The sequence below is a fragment of the Plecotus auritus genome (genome assembly GCF_963455305.1).
Source record: "Plecotus auritus genome assembly, chromosome: X".
Classification (NCBI taxonomy): domain Eukaryota; kingdom Metazoa; phylum Chordata; class Mammalia; order Chiroptera; family Vespertilionidae; genus Plecotus; species Plecotus auritus.
In genome coordinates this window covers 7,095,786-7,117,385 of record NC_137784.1, presented here as the reverse complement: position 1 = coordinate 7,117,385, position 21,600 = coordinate 7,095,786, and the positions used below count along the sequence as shown (strand labels likewise).

Below are 21,600 nucleotides of genomic sequence, written 5' to 3'. Positions count from 1 at the left end.
CTCTCTCATCCTCCTCCTTATCATCATAAATTAAAAAAAGAAATTTCATATTGGTAATGGGAAACAAAGCTTTGCCAAATTGATAAAACTTCAGAAAAATCTAATTATGAAAAGGACCCAATTCTAGACACTCACATTCTAAATTTCTGCCTCAGCTATATTTCTAGTTTCTGTATTTCTTAATTTATGCAACATTTTTAATATAGCATGAGTCTTAATATTTTGAATGTTATTATTACTTTCAGATATTTGCTGCCAGAAGACATCTTTGATTTCGAGTAGTGTGAGAATAGTAGTCACTTAACAATTTCTTTTAAAACACAATTTATTTAAAATTCATTCATTCAAGCAGGTGAGGGATTTTCACACTAGAATTGAAACTGAACGCAATGGGTCCCAGGCCACCTGTCACCGCTTGAGCCAAATTAAGCAGAGACAGTGTTGAACCATATATGAGCGTTTATTCCAATAATGCGGGCAGTATGGGAGAGCAGTTGGTCACCCTGGACATTCTGCTCAGAGCCCCACCCCTCGCCCCTCGCCCCTCACCAATTGGCTGGTTATATGCACAGGAGGGAGAAGATAGCTACCTGCAGCTGCGAGCTGCAAGTGTAACATGGAAAGGGGAGGATAGGGTCTGCAATCCGGCCTGCAGAAGCTCAAAGTCCGATAACAAGGTGGCTAATCTATGATGTTACAAACAGTTTCCTGGGACGGGAGAATGGTCAGCCTTCCTGAGAAAACTCCCGAAGTGGGTCAGGGTCTGGACACAGCAACAAAATCAAAGTGTGTCCTTTTCTTGGTCTGTTCTCAAAATTTTTATTTCTTTTCTGAGTTATGGACCCATCGAAGCATCTTACCTTTTGACAGCCTTGTTTCATCCTCCAGTTTCCCAGGGTCTGTAAGCAAACTTCTCATCTATAGTTAGTAAGGTGAGTAATTATTAGACAACTGTGGCTCTATTCTTACTACGTGCCCTTCCCCGCTATCAGAATGTGGAGTGAGGTTGTCTTTGCTTTTGGGGTTGTTACTCTGTGTATTGATTTCCTTTGAGGGGCAAAGAGGAAGGGTTATGCTAGGCATGTGAATTATGCAAAGACATGTGAATGCCTTTAAGCCCCAGAATCATTGTAGAAGAGATAGGTCTTGGGGAAACCCACTGGCTCTGAGTTGCCTGTCTTTGTTGGAGGTGGTCACCATGATGTGTTCCACAAATGCAGGCTTAGCTCCTTAGGAGAGAGATGAAGGAGCTTAAGGAATCTGGAGGGAATGCTGGCTCATTGGAAAGGAGGGAATATCCATCAGCAGGAGAAAAGAAAAAATCCAGAAAGAAAGCAGTCAATGCCAAGAATGATAAACGATGTGAATGGAAAGATGAATGAGGCTCTGTCCTCTGGAACTGTAGGTCCACTAGGAGGCTCTGCCCCTGGGTATTGAGTAGGCGGCTGGACTTTGAGGAAAAATGTCCTGTAAAATGTGAAAATTTCAGAGGAATTAGTTTGAAGGAATATGGAAACATCCCTTCTTGGTCATTAATGACTCCCCACTGAGGAGTCATTTGGAAGCCAAAAGAAGCCTAAAATTCTAGAAATTTGGAAGGAGTAGACATTTGACAAACTATATTGATAGCTATGTGACTATGATAAGGAAATGTAAGTAGATGATTGTGCAATTCAATGATTTCCTAGTTGACTGAAAAATTATAATCATATAATGTAGAATAGTGACTTGATTTTCAGCATGCATTCAGTGCTTAATGAATCATGGTTGAATGAATGAATGAATGAATGAACAAACTAGTCAACCAACCAGGATTATGTCCATAGTGCATACACAGGATTCTCTCACTTTGGTCTTATTGTGTTCAACAGTTCCATAAATTATTTAGATCATAGGCATATAAGATACATAAAGCAAATTTACAATACTTAGAGATTGTGATGATGTGATTTATATTAAGAATCTTCATCACATTTCTGGCACAGAGCTACTAAAACCCTTGTAATTTCCTGTGATGGAGAGCACACGGTGTCTTTTGTTATGTTGACAATACTTTTTTTCTTTTTGTATGGTTTTTCAGTTTTTCCTGGAACATTTTTTTCACTTTCCTACATATCCCTTCTTTACCCTACTCTTACCCGCCATGTTCTTCCTATTTTTCACTTTCCTACATATCTCTTCTTTACTCTACCCTACTCTTGCCCTTCCATGCCCTTTCCTATTTTTCCCGTCCCTACCGTTCTTTACCTTTTCCTACTTTGGTTTCTACCTAACTGCAATAGCCAATTCCACTCTGAGAAGGTTTTCCCAACTTCACTCTCGCCCCTCCTCTCATCTTCTTTGTTGTGATACCACAGTGCTTGTACCAGGTAGGACCACCCTGGTTTAGGAGGGTCTACTTAGTCTGTGTGTTACATGAAGACAAGCTCTGTCTCTTGTGCATGTCTGTGATTATTGTAGATATTAGTACTTAAAGGTTATTAGTATGTGGAAGGTTATTCTGTGCACGTTTACTAAATTGGCTGGAATTCTACAGAAAACGTGCAAATATACACTGAGTGGCCAGATTATGATGATCTCTGAATGCATAATAATCTGGCCATTCAGTATATATTAGAGGCCCAGTGCATGAATTTGTGCATGGGTGGGGTCCGGCCAGCCTGGCCAGGGGGTTGGCCGGCCTGCCTGCTGGTTAAACTCGTGGTCCAGGGGACAGTTTGCATATTAGCCTTTTATTATATAGGATATACACTGAGTGGCCAGATTATTATGCATTCAGAGATCATAATAATCTGGCCACTCAGTGTATAAGTTGAACCGAATGAAACTACTGTTCTTAGTATTAGCAGTTTTGTATGATTCAGTGTAATGCATCTATTTTATGTTAATATTTGTTATTCCTATTTTGAATTTTAGAAGTATTCTTCAGTCAGGTTGCCTTAATGTATGGGGCTCAAGACGTTATTTTCAGTTCTGTGAGACATTTCCCATCCTACTCATTCTATGTATCCATTTATTCTGGCCCCAAGTGGGTGCATACCTAAGAAATGTTATAAATATCTACTCTTATTTCTTGCTAGTAACAATGTCTCTATTATTATTTTTCTGATTCAGATTATTTACTGTAAATATCCGGGAGGTTTTTGAGGCTGTGTATAAAGTTACAATGGTAACTTTTAGAATTGGCATACATTATTGGCCTAATGAAAAGAAAATGAAGTTGTGAATAAGGTAAAACTGATACATTTAAAGGTGCTTGGTACATTAAATGATACAAAAATGACACGTGGAGTTTTTCAGGGTGAAAGTAGATAAAGGTATCAACTGGGTAATCTGTAAACATGTTGTCCCTGAGTTTGATTTCCATAACTGTGCTACAGAACTAGAGTTGCCCTTAAATTTGGAATGTTTTCCATATTCTGTCTTCCCACTTTTACCATTTTAAAACAATATTCTTAAGTCATAGCCAAAGAATTATTCTATTCTGCAGTTCTATAATTGAATGATTTTGCTAGATACTTTAAAGATAAAATCCAATAATGTAGCTAATCACAATTGTCCCCTTTTGTGCTGAATTGAATTTTGTTTTGGTTTTAATTCTTGCTTGAACTGCTGAGGGAGAATAAGCCTGTCACGGAGCAACAATTACCATCTCTCTGTCTGAATGCACCTACGCAGTCTTTGCAAAAATGTTTAAGACCATCCTGTTTGGACACATCATCCTCATCAGGTTTTCCCATGGAGGTAGCTCATCACAAATGAATCTGGTTTGTTTGTTTGTTTGTTTTTATTTGTTTCTTATTTTTTCATCTTAAAAAATTTTTATTGAATTTATTGGGGTGGCATTGGCTAGCATAATTACATAGGTTTCAGGGGTACAATTTTATAATACATCATCTGTATATTGTATTGTGCGTTCACCCCTATGTTCAATGTAGCATTGTTTACAATAGCCAAAATTTGGAAGCAGCCCAAGTGGCCATCAGTAGATGAGTGGATAAAAAAGCTGTGGTACATTTACACAATGAATCTCCTTTTGAAAGTCTGAAATTTTAGACTGCCATGCTTGTCAATCCCCTCACCACGAGACATTGTATGGGGCCATAATTTAAGGAAATAGCTGATTGTGGGTGTGGTCTTCTAAGACAATGGTTAAAGTGAAAAATGAGATGTAAAATAAAAAGAAAATGTTGGAACAGGCTAAACAGGTTTTCAAAATCTTTTGGGGTTTAATGGGCCCTTAGATATTGAATGCAGAAGGCTTTGGGGATTATCCAGATCTAATGTATTAAAAGATCAGGTTGTTAAAGGATTTTGATTCAGGATCTTATACATTTTTTTAAGTGTTGATCAAGAAACCCTCACAATTTGGGAGAGGTTTTTTTGGAGAGAGTGATCTCTAATTTGTCTTTATGTTTATTTTTAAGATGGGTGCTCACCCCAACCAACTACCAGCCTCTGTTCTTGGTCAGAGAACCCCTTTGTCATGTGGTTATCAGCATTTATCCCTGTATTTGACTTGAGTTTCTATAAACTTTTTTTGATAGGGAACATTAAGTGGGTCAACCAAATGCTTAAAACATGGTGCAAAAATCAGTGATGCTTGGAAACGTGGCTCAACCATGATAATAAGGCTTATATGCTTGGATGGGAATGTGAGAACGCTGGTGTACTGGTACCTGGGTATGCAAGGAAGCATGTGAAAGCAGCAATCAAAATCACGATTGGTACCATAGCTTTTATGCTGAACATTTAGAATGCGCTTGAAACTACCCTTTTCCCTTTGAGCCAGGGGTTGTAATGAAGAGAGCTCCATATAGAAATAACCACGTGCAATAAGAAAAACACTGTCTTCTGATTTTCATTCCAAGAAGCCACCAAAATGTCAGCTAGATATACTCACAGCGTATTATGATTATTTTAAAATAAGGACAGGTATCTCTATTAATTGGGCTTGAGCTAAAGTTTTTGTTGCCATCACATATGTTAGCTAGAGACCAGGAAATAGGTTGTAATACTAAATTGCCACACTGCTCTTATTATGTCCATGATATTTGGGCTATCTTCCCTCTTATGTACTTTTCATATATGCATATATATATATGGGTGAGCGGGGGAAAAGCGCTTCTGGTGGATATATATATCTACGTGAAGATCGTGTGAAAGACAAATTGGAAAGAAATCAAATAAAATAGAGACCCTGGGCAAGACCTTTGACTATATTCTGCCAGGGTCAGGGGTATATGAAATAAAACCAATTGTGATGCCCCATAGAGGGGTCCCACGGAAAAGAAGGAATTTGCTTCTGGAAGACGTGCATTCCCCTGAGAGAACATACTTCATGGGCAGCCAGCTGAATCACGTGGTAGGAGGGGGCTCTTTTCTTCTCCCCATGCCCTCCTCTGATGTCAGGAATCACGAATCTCTTCTCTCCTGGGAGAATGAATTAGCATTCATTGGGCGCAGCTGGCAAGGAGAAGGAAGGGCTCGGCGTGTAGGAGAGCAGGGAGGAAGGGGCCCAGTGGGGAGCGGGTCCTCCCCCCCTCGGAGGCGCATTGAGATTGGAGGCACAATCGGACACAGACTAGCTGTTTTATAACTGGGATCCTCGGTGACGTATGGCTGCCGGCTCGTTGGCAGCTGTCTTTATGGACCAGTAGGCAGAGGGAAATTGACGCCGAGGAGACTTTTGCATCTTGGAAGGGACTGTAATCTACTGTAGTGAAGAACAGAGCCGCTCAATCACGCGAGTGTAAATAAGAGACGGAGGGGAGTCCAGAGAAAAGGAAGAGGAGGGGAAAGGGTGTGTTGGGGGGAGCGGGGGCAAAGCATTTTTGGTGGATGGTATGAAGCCAGCCATGGAAACTGCAGCGGAGGAAAATACCGAACAAGGCCAGGAGAGAAAAGGTACCCAGCGTTGACAATAGCCTGTTTAGAGCTTCTCACCGGGGGTGCTTAAAAACGGGTAGCCCGGTTTGTGTCTCTTGTAAAATAGCTCAGAAGCAATCCCTACCGCACGGTCTTGCTTTCGGGTGTTTTTCTTTCCCTGGTGTTAAATTAACAGAGCAGCCTTTCTGCAGTCCATGCCCGTTCCACCTCTTCCCAGCGAACGGTGGTATTTCATAGAAGGGTGGCAGCAGCTGGTCACCTTGAGCTGGATTGGGGGAAACTCTCTTTTTAAATTAACGGCATGTCATAACTTAGGTGCTGTGTTCTGCATGTTACGGTCCCAGGGACACGGGGTGCATTGTTTGAACTGGAGGGGCATGCATCTTAAATGCGTTTGGGTTCCACTCGTGCTGTAACGATTTGGACATTCTCTCATTTTCTTATTGAATATGATCGCTGTTTCTATGTATGGGGCCCTGGCTCTGACATGTAAGAGCCGTTTAAGTTGGAGCTGGAGAGAGGGGATGTCAGCTCCGTTGCCTAGGATGGAAGCGGGGGGTGGGGGGTTCTGTTATTTATGACTTGGAGATTTCGGGGAGGAAATTGATAATGGTCCTGTTCCTGAAAGGGAATCTTAGATCATATCACAATTTGACATATGGAATGGTGGGGTTTCCTGGGGGGAGGGCGGGGGGGGAGGGAAGAGAAGTGTTTTGTGGTACAAAAGTGGCAGAAAATAGAAGCTAAAATTAATCTTTCCCTGAATAATGACTGATTGCAAATTTGGGATAGCCATAGCATTAGCGCAGCTGCTTAGTCCAAGCATCTCCCTGCGTGGTGATCTGTCTCCCTCCCCCAAAGTTATGGGCCGGACCGGATTCTGTAGCCGCAGTGGCTCCAGCATGGAAAGCCACCGGTGCAAAGGAAGGTTCTTTCTCACGGCCCTGCCGGCCGCGGACAGTCCCTGAGCAGTAGTAATGCCCCGGGATGGAGGCTTTACTGTGACTATGTAGGTCGAACTGTGAAATTGCTGATAGTCAACCATTTTACATGACGAGAGCGGCAGTTCCATGTCTTTGGCTTAACAGCACGCCACGGTCGAGGCTGCGTGTTCTTCCATGGGATTTCTTCTGTGCGCAATACCTGGATGACATTGCATCCTCCAGAGAGCAAGTTCATGTTTTAAATCAATTCTTTTCAAAGTGTGATCAAGTATATGTACATAAAAATTGACATTGGAGCCATTTTAAGTGTATAATTCAGTGGCATTAAGTATAATTCAGTGGCAATAGCGCTTCAATTTTAAAATTGGTAGTTTACTTCAATCCTTGCATTAAACCTACCAGCCCCACCCACCCCCCCCAAAAAAAAAACAACAGCCAGAAGTCCCCAACAACCCTGCCCTTTCTCGTTTGTACAGATTTTATATGTACATGAATGAGCAGATAGCAATAAGAGAATTTATGAAGCTGAGGAACTGAAGATGACAGTTGAAAGATTCATATCCAGGATGTTCAGAGATGAAATTTGGGGATGTAATAAGTAATATAGCATTGTTGTGAGGAAGCCTATCCCAGTGGATAGCAAGTTTTTCCTAAAACAGATGACTCTGGTTAGCACACACTTTTTATTAATAGGGTGTCTGCCAGTGGCAGATAAAACCCTTTCGGTCTCCGCAAAAACATACCTTTCGTTTTTCTCTCCAAAAGCAAGCAAGGGGCATAGAAGCAATATGAAATCCTCACTGCACAACTGTGTATCTCATCATCACTTAGTCTTGTGGACCACTATTATTTTATGTCCATTAAATATTATTTAATACCAAATCCACAGGCTGCCACTACATGCATTGACTATCTGTGCAGGAAATCTCATTAGCTATGCTTTTAGAGATAAAATGAGAAGCCAAAGAGAATTCCTGGAGGAACTTTAAAAATTACCAAAATTGATAAATGCTAGCTATTTGTTAAGGAATTAAAAAATGCCATGTTAACACAAGCTCGGATCACATCTATAGACATGCTGCAGTAAGAATATGGGCCAGGGAGTATATTTTCACTGCAGCCACGGGAGTTGCCATCACCCGCTATGTGACCCACCTACCATACTAGTAAATGTTGGCCTGGAGGGTGGCTTCTCTCCTAATCTTCATTTAGACAAGTTCCAACTCACACAGGTATCATCTTTGTAGTGTCCCCCGTTTGCTCGCCATTGTCATTCAAGGCACAAAATGATAATCACACGTGTGTGCATGTTTTTCACGCCAGCATTTCTTCAGATTTCATTTTCAACTTCTAAAATAAATGTTTGCTGCACTGACATGAACATTTGAAAACTTGACACAGTTCGAGAAAGTATTAGATAATTCTTGAGCTAGTGGAGCTGTTCTTTAAAAAAAAAAAAAAAAAACTTTCAACGAGGGATTTAATTTACCAAATTTAATCCTGTATATTTTCTCACTTCCCACAGGTTTTTATGCACATATATTTTGCCCCTCTGTTCCTTCCTCTTTTTTTAATAGTACTAGAGACGATATCTGCCTCTTAATTTGGGGTATTATTGCCCAGTGGCTATTACCCAGGAGCTTCTGAATTAATGGCTTTGGGTAATTATTACGATGTTTACTAAGAATATAAATTAAATTTAGCTTTATAAATGGACCTCCATTTTTCTAGTTGGTGTCACTTCCTGGGAGTTTTGGCAGGACAAAGAGAGCTGTTTCTTTAAACTACATCAAAATGAAGTTGTTCCTATTTTAAACAAAAATAAGCCAAGTCTTTTACAAAGAGAAAGCAAATGTGTTTTGGGAGCAGTCTCATAGCTTGTGTCAGAGAACACTACCGAACCATCAAAATTCACAATAAGTATTTAGTAGTTACTCACGAATTCTTTAAGGAAAGCAAGCAGGTTTTCTCAGATGTAAGAAATGCCAAATTATTACAAATGGCAGTTTTCAAATTGGAAGCATCAAATTAAATCAAAATGTGAGCATTGAGTAAGCAGATTCACTGAAATGGGATAAGTGAAGGAAATGAATGAGAATCAAAGGAAATAGATTATGAGACTTAATCATAAAAAATGGAGAGTTAGGTTTCTATTTATTTCTGTAGAGCATTACTTGATGGCAATTCATTTGTGGAAACCAATGCATCTGGAATTGCTGGGAGTACTGAATCACAGGGTAGAAAAACAATTGAATCAATTGCTCTATTGCGTGAAAAAAAAATCTAAGTATCTGTGATGAAAATTATCTTTATTACATGTAGGAAACTGTGAGCTCCTAAAGCAATTATAGTCAGGCTAGTTAAGCTCCTATGAATCATTGCTGAAATAAATTCCAGAATTCCAGGCTTCAAATTAAGTTCCTAACCACATAGGAAAGAAAATGTAGTAAATTGGGAATAATGTATAATTTAAAATAAGTTACAGGACATAGTCACAATAAGAAATGAATTGAAATTGTTGACTTGATTATAAACAACACATTTATTTAAATCTTTTAATCAAATAGATAAAAAATTAGATTCTGTTTCTTTCCTTTTCTTTTTATTTTTTTTTTTTATTTTGCAAAATGTGTGTACTTTTGTACCCTATCTTCTTTTTTGTTTAGGAAGAAAATCACTCCTCTAGAATATATGACCTGCATGTTTAAAACCCATTGTGACACATTGAACATGTTACACTATTTCTGGTATTCTATGAATTATTTCATTTTAAGATTTTTATTGATGTTCTCTAACTTGATTTTATGAATATTGTATAGAGAATTTTTAGATGCAATTTTTCCTTATAAGAATCTGCCAAGGAGGACATTTGAAGAGAGGGTGTCTGGGGGATAGGCTATAGAGAAAAGCGTGGCCGGCCAGATGGTGCTGGACATATGTGGTAGGTATGATACAGCTTGCTTTCATCTTATTTTTTTTTTAGAAAACTTAAGTGTGGAGATCTCAATGAGCCATTTGGTGCATCTCCCACTTTTATATTATTGTTGCCATTATCATACTTTTCAAGGCTTGGTCTTGCCATTTCATTAGACAAAGAATTCTGACCCAATTCTGCAAATTTAGATTTGCCTATCTTGAAACTGAGTGGAAATCTTGAATTCAAACTGTAACACTAAAAATTACATTTCTCTGTTATTTGGAAGTAGAGGTCAATTTAGAGTAATCTTAACAACATGTCTTCATGGATCCAAGAGCATGTGAAATAGCCAGTTATCCTCATGACTTAAATTTCCCCTCTCTGGGACTGGTAATGAATTGAATTATTCTAAAGACACTCTCTTGCTTTTCTCTCCTTGGCACCAAATGTACATCCACATGGAATGGTTGGCCAGGAACAGGATGGCTATGGGAGAGAGGAGGAAGATGACACACACTGGCTTTGAAGCGAGGGAGGCTACAGTCCCAGTTCACAAATGTATCTGGTTGTTCCTTCACTCGTTTGATTCTTTATTCACTTAATAATGTTCTACTTTGAACCATTACCCTTCCTCTGACCTCTTAGCTTATGTCATAGGAGTAGAAGAACCCTAACTCATTTTAGGGACTGACATGTGTAGTTTAATCTTGGGTTTGACCATAATTTTGCTGATCGGTGGCAGAGTAAAGAGCAGACAACAATGCCAGAGATAATTTTGATCTTTAGCCATCCCAGTGGTATATCTCTTCAGAGAACATGTAACAAGAGAAAATAATTTCCTATTTTGTAGGCTGGTTTGATTAATTGCATTAACTTCTTTATATATTCCAGCCTTACTAGCTATATTCAAATCAAGGATCAGCACCCCTCATCTGTAAAGGGCCAGAGAGTCAATATTTTAGGCTTTGTGAGCCACAAAGTCTCTGTTGTAACTACTCAAGTCCACCATTGTAGCCATAGATAGTATCTAAACAAATGGGTGTGGCCGTGTTCCAGTAAAACTTTATTTACAAAAGCAGGTGGCCATTGTTCATGACCTCAGCTATATTCTATAGTGTGGTTATGGCTTTCCTTTCATACTTTAAATAATAGCTAAAAATGAAGGATGATAGATATAGCTTTCAAAGACCTTGCCCGGTGAATGTGGTCTTTCTAGGAAGCTCAGTCTTTGTCACTCAGTTGCTCGCAGTGGTAATTTCCTAGATGCTAGAAAGTTTAGCAGTCTACAACAGTTATTCAGCCTTGTCACTAACTCACATTAAGTAAATTTTAAAAAGTGTACAAGGCATCGTTTTGTTATACTTTCCTCAATTTCTCATTGTTTGTTTCATACCCAACTTTGGTGATGACCAAGTACACTAGTGTCTATGGCCATCAATCACCACCACTCACGTCAGCCCCAACCATAAATAGTATCTCAGATGTCACAGCCTTTTGCGCTTCTTCAAGAATATAGATAGGTCTCCTCCCTATCTCTCTCTTCTACTCTCTTAGGGGAACATTTGCAGCCTTCTCTCTATAAGGCAGGATCCTGGGTGTACATATCTTCTCATTTCTTGCCAGTTGCCCAGAATTAACGTATTAATATACCATTCAAGCTGGGGCTTTTCCTTGCAATCATGTGACTCCCTTCTGAGTGTTGGGACCTGTCCTTTTAAACAACATGTATGTGGGGTTCTTTGAAATTTTATAAATAATTTTATATTTAATGTCTTGAAGTTTGGCTCAAACACATGAAATAGATAGGATTTTCTTTTCTTTCATATCTTGAGATTCACTATCATAAAAAGGCCTTCCCAGAAGTAATGGAAAACCTCCATCCACTTGCCGCTCACACCCCCACATCTGCTGGAGTAATAGTATTTTTATGCTAAATTAAGCATCTCAGGCATGGCTGCCATGTTGTTCCCAGAAAACACATTAGTGTAGGGCAGTCCATATTTTTCATTGTCATTTCCTGGCAGACTGTGCCTGATTGCCCACATGCCTGGAGACTTCCCCACCCTGTGAGGAGATGAGGACAGAGAATAGATGTATCCCATGCAGAGAGTCCCTGAACTGCATGGTCTGGCCTGGGTGAGATCATTGTGCAGGGGGACCTGGGGGTCCACTTCTTGGTCCACAGGGTCTCAGGTAGCTCCTTTATATTCAAATATTTATTCAGCACACTTTTGGGGGGCACCTACTATGTATTTGGACATAGAGAGAGAAACGTTTTTAAAGGAGGATGAAATTTCTCAGATCAAATGTGTTAGAGCTACATGGAATCCTCTTGCTTGAGGTCAATATGGAGAGCTCACAGCCACTTTACCAAGAGGAAATCAGGTCATAGCATGAGGCGACTGGACCTTCTTCTGGTTTCTTCCACCAGCCCCACCGAATCACTTTTTAAAAATATATTTTATTGATTTTTACAGAGAAGAAGGGAGAGGTATAGAGTTAGAAACATCGATGAGAGAGAAACATCGATCAGCTGCCTCCTGCACACCTCCTACTGGGGATGTGCCCGCAACCAAGGTACATGCCCTTGACCGGAATCAAACCTGGGACCCTTCAGTCCGCAGGCCGATGCTCTATCCACTGAGCCAAACCAGTTAGGGCCCCACTGAATCATTTTGCTTTCAGAAAATATAGCACAACCCATGTCTAAGAGAGAATCTTGTGAACAGTAAGGCAAAAATCTAAATCCAGGGAAGGCTGAGAGTTAAGAAGATTTAAGAACCCTGACATAACATCAGAAGCTTGAGACCTGAAACATTTCTTTAGGAGGCACAGAAGCATAGCTCACTTCCAGAGGGACTTCAGAAAAACTCTTGTTAAGCTAACCACTGCTTCAGCAAAGAGTAGAAAATGGAGTAAAAATGCCCAGGTCCATACCTGGGCTCCTCCACCCTTGCTGCGTGGTTGTGGGCAAGTGACTTGCCTTCTCATTGCCCTTGGTTTCTTCATTTGTAAAGATAGAAGAATAACAGTACCTGTTTCATTGGGTGCTTGTGACAGATGAGGTACTGGCTGCAATATGCTTTGCATGGTGACCAGCGCACCATAAGCACTGTGTAACTTACACAGCTGGCACCATCGTGGACAACAAAAACAGCCAAACACTTTCAGTGTGCAGTTCTGGTTGTCCTAGTGTCTTTCCTTTCTTTTCAATGTCTTTAAAAGTCTTTAGAAGACATTTTACTTTAACTTGAAGCAGGAAAAAAAGGCTTTCTCTAAAACATCACCTAGAAAAGTATGTGTCCACTCCCAATCGGAAATCCCTGAGCGTTTTCAGAGATCATAGGGAATGGAGTTGGGATTTTATAAAGTCTTTGTGAGGTTTGAAGTGCACCTGGTCAGAGCATTTGTTGTGTTGCCTCGCAATGTGGTTGTTTTCTTGGTTCTTAGGTGCCAAATAGGGCATTGTAGCCTGATCTTCTGATGGAATAATTATTTGTGTCAATGCTAGAATTATATTATTTAATCCTGGAATATTTGTGGCACCCCAGAGGACATAACCCCTTATTGGGTTTTATGGGATACCCAAACATAAACTGGCATACTGACCTTATGTTTTCTTAGGGATTTCAAGATTGTAATTTAACTAATAGTTACCAGCAGCCTACTCTGTGTCAGGCAAATTAGTAAATGTTTTTCTCTCCAATCCTAAGAAGTAGGAATTATAGTTATATTACCAAGTAGGGACCTGAGTCTCCAGGAGACCAATTGTAACCGTGTGTGTGTGAGTAAACAGTAGTCCAAACTCAGCAGCCCTTGGTCTATAAAACATTGGGAGATCATTAAATCAGGGTTTAATCCAGAACATTCTAGGCTCTGAAGTACTGAGTTTAAGATGAGGTGACAGAGAATGTTGCAGATGTCAGTAGGAGGACGGGAGTTTCATCCAAGATTCAGCAGAGCATGGGGTTCTTTGCCAGATTTTCAAGGCTGGGACTGGGTACCATTATGGAAAGTGAGCCTGTAGTCACCTCTGCCTGTGCAGCTGCAATAATTATGATAGTCTGTGGGCCTGAAAGAGAAATAAACAGAAAAATATTATTGTGAGAAGCCAGATTTTTACTATAAATAGTGTCTGCCCAAAATGAGTGTTCTAAGGGATGTGGTGGGGGAAATGGATTAAATAAGGAAAGAAAAGACAATTTTGGTGATTTTTGTAAACTTAAATTAAAAAACAGAAGAGCCGATTCCAACATTCTCAATTGATCATGCTGAGTTGATAAGATGGTATTGAAAGATTGCATTCCAATCGCATATTTTTAAACTTCTCCTTTCCTTGAACTATATGGTAAAAGAATTACTAAAAATGCTGATATAGAATCTTTGCTGGAGATAGAGACACTGACTCTTTGCCACCTGAAATTGGCAGTGAACAGCAGAGCTGAAATGGAAATTGGCAGGTACCACTGGATGTACCCAGGCTCAAAGAACCACCAGTACCGTCCCGTGCCAACCCTGGGGGACAGGGCTAGCCCCTTGAGCAGTCCAGGTAAATACAGCCTTGGGGTGAATTCTAATAGCAAGTCAACTGTTATCGTTAATATTATTTGTAATGGTTCTTTCAAATTGGTGATATTTTATGTTTTGCTTGATGCATTCATTTGTTCACAGGGGCATGGGTGGAATTGACCCTTTAAAATTTTTGGTCATCTTTCTTTTTCTCTTCTCTCCATTCCACTCCATCTTTCACCTCTTTCTTCTCCCTCCTCCCCCTTTCCTCACACTCACCTCTTCTTCTCAAAGGGAGTAGTATACAATGAGCTACACCTTAGGGCTAACCACAAAATTTTCAATGTCTGAACTGATAATTGGGGGGGGGGGGGAGGTGTCACCCATGTCCACCTTAGGACCGAAAACTAGGCCAGGACACTCAAGGAGCCTTGGCTCCAAGAGTACTGGGAGTATCCACAAATTTATTCATGGCCCCACTGCTGCGTACCACTTTGGTTTAACATTAGCCATTGCCTTTGATATGGGAAAGTCAAAGCTCATGGACTGGGGATGGGATAACTGTACCCGATCCCATCAGGTAGGTCCAGTTTCTGGTTTCCTTGCTCATGAGGAACACTGGTCCCTCAGAACCACTAGGCACCAGGCCTGGATGAAATGTGAAATGTGTGGGGGACTGAAAAGGGGAAGAATGCTGAGTAATATGAACATCCACCCACCACATTCCCAAAGTCTACTCGCATCTTAATACTCAGCTCAGTTAGCTAAAATTCAGTGATTTCAAGTTACTTAAAATGTGACTATAAAGGGATGATGGTGGGTCACATAAACACAATAGGTTTGAAGTTTTGCTATAATTTTGCATAAACCCATAGAATCATTTTTCCTAGTTTCTTACTTTTTCAGGAATACCTCAGAAATACCTGAGATACTATGTAACACACCTATTGAATTACAAAGTCACAACACCTGCAATTATTTTAATAAAACTTTTTATTTTTATTTTAAAACCTAATTTGTAGCTTCAGGTTAATTAACATGAAATCTGACTTGGGATTTACTAGTAGCTCTAATTTGGGGTTATGAATTCCTTCATTTGACATGGGTCTCTTAGACGCCAGCTCTGTGTGTACCTGAGCAGTGCTGGTTAGAAAAGGTGAGCAAGAATGGATATCACACATTTGTTCTCATAGGTCCTTTAAAGAATGGAGTGTTCTGGAATCTTCATTTCTTTAAAAATTGCCATTAGACATGATATATCCATGCAATTAAAGAATACCCTTCAGCAATTAATAGGAATGAATTACTGGCACATACTGCAACATGGATGAATCTCAAAAATCATTTTGCTGAGTAAAAGAAGTCAGTCTCAAGAAACCAAATATTGTATAATTCTATTTATATGAAATTTCTAGAATTGACAAATCCATAGAGACAGAAAGTGTTTGCCACAGGCTGAGGGACGAGTGATGGGGAGTGACTACTAAGGGGTACAAAGGATACTTTTTAGAGTGATGGAATTGTTTTAAAATTAGATTGTGGTGATGGTTACATAACTGTAAATTTACTCAAAACCATTGAATTGTACATTTAAAACAGGTGAATTTTATATGTAAGCTATATTTCATTAAAGCTGTTTTAACCCTCCCCGCAAAGCACCATTAAATGTGCACAGTTCAATAGCATAGAGTGAGAGAGAAGGGCATTAGTTAACATAACAAGAAGGTCCCTAAGTTATCAGAACGTTCTTCATTTTAAGAATGTGTTGGAAGACACCAGGCTAGTTGGAAATCAAGAAAAATAAAAATAAAAAAAATCTTCCTTGGATTGTGTGGTAAAGAGTAAACATCAGTATCTTACTAGAGGAAAGCCCTCTAGCAATTGCTCTTGACAAGTTTTGTCCACTGGTTGAACAGCTTCCTGTAAGAACATTGGAAAACTACATGCTCTTAATCCTACAACCAAACACCAGAACGCGGACATTCTAAGCAGCAGTGGCCACTGAGGAGAACAACACAAGGCTCCGATTTCTTTTCTGAAACCTTTGGGGTCAGACTTACTCCAGAATTCAGAAGAGTTCGGGTTTTTGGAAAGTAACACGGCACATACACCACATGCTACATGACATCACCAGCGAGATCCGGGTGCTCCCACAAATCGAACACATTAATCTTTGTAAAGAGCCTGCGTTGCATAAAGGAAGCCTGTAAACAGGCTCTGGTCCAGTCACATTGGGTTTTGCCTTCAAATCAGTTTAGATCGGAACAGGTTTTGTTGCCAGATGAACTATACCAATACAGAAAGAAATAATCCTTGGGTTTAGAGTTTTTAGACTTCTGGAATGGTATGCTGAGAAACTGTAGAACTCAGTATCGGGTTGGTGGTGATATTTCATGTGAGAATTACATGAGCAAGCAGGTTCTTGTCTGAAGGGGAGAAATAAAATCACTGAACTTGATTTATAGAATCATCTTCTGAGATCCTGAAATGATCTCTACCCACACGTAGTTTTAACTTTTTCTGTGCGGTGACTGAAATCAGGATCATTTGTGTCTGAAGCCAGCCTCAGAGACCTTGCATGTAGGAGAGACAGTATAAAGAATACAGTGCAGCCCTAGCCGGTTTGGCTTAGTGGATAGAGCGTCGACCTGCAGACCAAAGGGTCCCGGGTTTGATTCCAGTCCAGGGCACGTACCTTGGTTACAGGCTCCTCCCCAACCCATGCCCTGGATGGGGCTTGTGCAGGAGGCAACCAATGTGTCTCTCTCATGTCAGTGTTTCTGTCTTTCCCTCTCTCTTCCACTCTCCCTTAAAATCAATGGAAAAATATCCTCAGGTGAGGAGGATTAATAACAACAGCAAAAATTAAAAAAGAATACAGTGCAGGCTCCGGAGTGAGGGGACTGAATCCAGCCATGTCTTTGCCTTCCCAGTTGCTTGGAGATTTTGTTGGCTTCTAAATCAATGCAGTTGCCATTCTGTACTTAGATTCCAAACCAGATGGTGTGAGAGAAAAAATAGAGAATTCCATATGGCTCTTGTGTCTTTTTTTTTTTTTTTCAGAGTTCTCAGTTTCTTTCTAGTGGGGGAGGGGAAGAAGAGGTTTCGATACAAGCTGACCAGATCTTTGCCAAAGGAAAATGCCTCTCCCACCTGTGCAGTTATAGTCAAGACCGCCTACCCCCAAACCCCCAACTTCCTTATTCCCCATTAGAAAAGTCCAGTAGCTCCAGTTCCCTTTGCCTTGATCTTTTCATGTGTGTGCTTTGTTTTTTTGGTGTAACTTCCCAGTAGAATTGTATTTTTAGGATTTGGATAGTTAATCCTTCACCATCTGTTGCTTTTTTCTTATTTTTTCATTTTTTTTAACTTCTTTACCCAGGTAATACAGCTTCTCTAGGCCTACGGGGAATCAAAGGATGGATGGCCACATAAGCAACGCTGTTTGATGCTGCCTTAGGGGCCCAGGCCTGAGATGGCCATCTGAGATGGTAGCATTGGTTAAAAAAAAAAAAAAGGAATAGTTAATGCACACCTGTGGGGAATACTTCAAGCTACTGTAGATTGTGTTACACAGGCTTTAGAGTATAGCATCAGAGAATTTAGATCCTCTGTTCCAAGTGTGGTCTTTGGACCAGCAGAATTGGCATCACCTGGAATCTTATTACAAAGGCAGAGTCTCAGGCCCTGCCCCAATCCTGCAGAATCAGAATCTGCATTTTAACAGGATTTCCAGATGGTTCCTATGAACATTACAGTTTGAGGCGCACTAATTTAGAGGAAAGTCCAGAGCAAGAAGAGAGAAGACAGGAAGGAATTGAAGTGAATTTACCCTTGAGATCTAGACTCTCTTTAGCGTTGGAAAAGACAGAATTGCTTAAGGTATTCATTCTGCTTTCTCTCTCTGCTTGTGGAGAGACATGCATAAGAATCACCGTCATTAATGCACTGAGTCCTGGTTAGTTTGAAAGATAGTGACCTTTGATTCTCTTGTCTACTTGTCTGAAAGCATGCCTCTTATTCCTTTGTTTAAAATCTTGGTGAGGGAGAGTGGGGAAGAGCAGTGAAAGTGGGAATGGTTTGTTTCCTTGTGGCAAAGAGAGGGTGAGGAGAAAGTAGTGGATGGGAGCTTGGGAGAAATTCTTAAATGTACCTCATCATGTTCTTTAATATAACCCAATGACGTGCCTTTAATGGATGTCATGGAGCTGTTTTCATCTATTGCTCAATTCAGTGTACTTTAGCAAGTTTTATTTTCTGTGATATGTAAAAGATGATTTATATTTTATTAACTGTAATATTGGGGGTCATTTTGTTAAGTGATTTTTCAAAATATGGCCTTCTAATGCTCTGAATCAGAATCACCAAGGATGCTGGTTAAACATTCAGATTCCCAGGCCCCACCCACCATCTTTGGGGTGGGCCCCAGGAATTGCTTTTTAATAAGTTCCCCGGGTGATTTAGATGCACACTAAAGTCTGGCCACCACATAGAGGATCATAACCTTGGTTCAGTTCAAAATACTTTTCTGAAGAACAGAAACTTGAAATTCACAGGCAACTTGTATACATAGTTACTATCAAGATGTCCAAAGCCAAATCACCACATCCTTAGCAGATGGTGCTGTTGGATTTTTTAAAATATATATTTTTTTATTTCAGAGAGGAAGGGAGAGAGAGAGAAAAAAACATCAATGATGAGAGAGAATCATTGATCAGCTGCCTCCTGCTCACCCTCTACTGGGGATCAAGCCCTCAACCCAGGCATGTGCCCTGATTGACAATTGAGCCATGACCTCCTGGTTCATAGGTGGATGCTCAACCACTGAGTCATGCCAGCTGGGGTTGGTGCTATTGAATCTGAAGGAAAACTCCTCTTGATGTTTTTATATGATCATTGCATCTTTGTGTATCTAAAACGAATGCAAAACTATTGTATTGTAGAGCTGTAGGCAAACACCAGTGTCTTAGTAATCTATTGTCATTTAACAAATTAATCTTAAACTTGGTGACTAGTAACAACAATATATATTATCTCAGTTTCTGTAAGTTGGAATCTGGGCTCAGCTTATATGTCTCTGGGTCTCATCTAAAGCCCAACCAGGGACTCATCCACTTCCCAGCTCACTCCTGCGGTTGTTGGCAGGGCTCATTTCCTCACAGTCTGTTGTCCCGAGGTCTCAGTTGCTCATTAGCTCCTGGCCCAAGACCTCCCTTGATACTTTGCCATGTGAGCTTTCCCACAGCTCCCTCATGACATGGCAACTGGCTTCATCAGAGAGATCAGGTGAGTGGGTAAGAGAGTATGCCAACAAGAAAGAGAAGGCTAGAAGCAAGTCACTAGGTCCAGCCCACACTCAAGGAATGACACAAAGGTGTGAATCTCAGGAAGCGGGATCATTGGGGATGTCTCAGAAGGGTGCCTGGAAATGCATCCTTTGTGCCATAGAGCACTGTCTTCTCTCCTCAGTGACAGTAGCCCCTACTAAGGGGGGAGCTGCAGAATCCATATCCATGTCACCCCATCCCACCCAGGTTAATGTGGATCCTACCTTCTGCAGCCAATCCTTAGTTCCCAAAAGGGATTCACAGCTTTTTAAAATTACTAGTGTCTTTTGTAAAAACCCAACTTAAAAAGTAGCTTTTTTTTCTAACTTTTTTTGAGGTATGATTGACACTGCATATATTTAAAATGGCGTAGTTGATAAGTTTTGACATATGTATGTGCCCAAGCAAGATGGTGACATGTTCATGAATCCCCAAGTTTCCCCGATTCCCTCTGTAAGCCCTCCTCTCACCTACCCTCCCCAAGCAACCACTGATTTGCTTTCTGTCTCTCTGGATTAGTTTATGTTTTCTGGAATGACCCTTATGAAGATTTGTTCACATAAATTCTCTCACTGCTTCTTGCCAAACCATTGCCATTAAATGTTGTGTGACGTTGAGTGCTTAGTAGCTCCGAGCTTTGTCTGATTTTCATCCTTCCTGCCTCCATTGAACGCGCCCTGTACGCTTTGGAAAAAAACCTCAAAAAGACCCATTCTGCTACCACCTACAGTGGAAGAGTTTCGTTTGCACCCACTCTAATCCAGCCTACACCCCAGTCCCAGATTAACCTCTTAAAAGCATACCTTGGATCATGTCAACTCTCCTGCTCACAAACTTTCTATCTCTCCTCACTGCCGGCAAAATGAAGCCTGCAAAGGTGCAAGCTGGCTTGGAGGCCCCCGCCACAGGAGAGCCCCGCCTGCCTTTCTGGTTCCTACCCTGACACTGCCCTGGCATCCTTTATAAACGTGGCCACACCCCGAACTCCCCCGATGCATCCGTCACTAGGTCGGCCCTGCTCTCCTTCCCATATACTTTTCCATCTGTCCTAACCATGGGATTCTTCTGTTCTTTAAGGCCTGTCCACACTGCTGCCACCATACACCCTTTCCTTAGCTCTCATACTAGACTCAGGAAATCTGTGCCTACGTCACTCCCCATGTCCCTGAGTCATCTCTCTCTTTATTCTGCTTTAATGATTTCTTTTGTGTTTCTGTCCCTCATCCCGCTCCAGTGTCGATGCTGGGAGAGCAAAACAGTGCCTGGCATATAGCACCACGTCGACACTCATGGAATTCAGTGGAATCCAGAAAAACATAGATGCTGTCTCCCAGATGGTCTATGAGGTTGGGTGCTACCAAAGCTTCATGATGCAGATAGTTCTCATATTTCTTGAATACCCTACAGATCTTTCTGAAAATCTGTGATATCTGAACCTAAGCTAGCTTCTCCTACTCACCATTGGTTTCCCTGATCCGTTGCTCCCCCACTTCACTAGGCTAAGACACACACATAGTGTTTAGGAAAGCCAAAGCCAGTTCCCACAAAGGAAAAGGAAGAGGCCAGGAAGTGTCTGTTTCTTGAATTTGTTCATTCTCACCATGTGAATATATCTTTACTTTAATGTAATTGCTTATTGTCTACTGCTCATGACATATTGCAAATGTTAGAAGTAAATCTATTTTAAGATTTTAATATATTTAATAGCTTTTAGGACAAGCTTTTTAAAAGGATCTGCTGAAAAGCAATTGCCTTTACACACTTAAAAGTAATTGAAGACCCCAAAAACTTTTGCTCATGTGGGTTATATCTATAAATATTTTCTGTATTAGAAGTTATAAATGAAAAATTAACTGTGAAATAATGAACTTATTATAATAATAAACCAATAATAAATCCATTACATGTTAAATAATATTTAGGAAACGTAACTATTTTCTAAAACTAAATAAAACTTCAGTGAGAAGAATAGTAAGTACTGTTTTACATTTTTGCAAATCTCCACTTTTTATAC

At 40.4% G+C, this 21,600-nt stretch overlaps 1 protein-coding gene across 9 annotated transcripts in view; it reads left to right on the top strand.

The window, feature by feature from the left end:
- Nucleotides 1-21,600, top strand: part of GPM6B (glycoprotein M6B) — a 147,805-nt gene that overhangs the window by 105,397 nt on the left and 20,808 nt on the right. For 2 of the 9 annotated variants that reach the window (XM_080652965.1, XM_080652966.1), the window contains exon 1: nt 5,452-5,907. The exons of 3 other annotated variants lie outside the window; for them this stretch is intronic. In XM_080652965.1, the coding sequence (XP_080509091.1) occupies nt 5,847-5,907 (61 nt within the window). In that variant the 5' untranslated portion in view covers nt 5,452-5,846. Of the gene's footprint in view, nt 1-5,435; nt 5,908-14,179; nt 14,300-21,600 lie in introns of those variants that run through there. 4 more of the 9 variants (XM_080652964.1, XM_080652962.1, XM_080652963.1 and 1 more) reach the window with 4 other exon arrangements.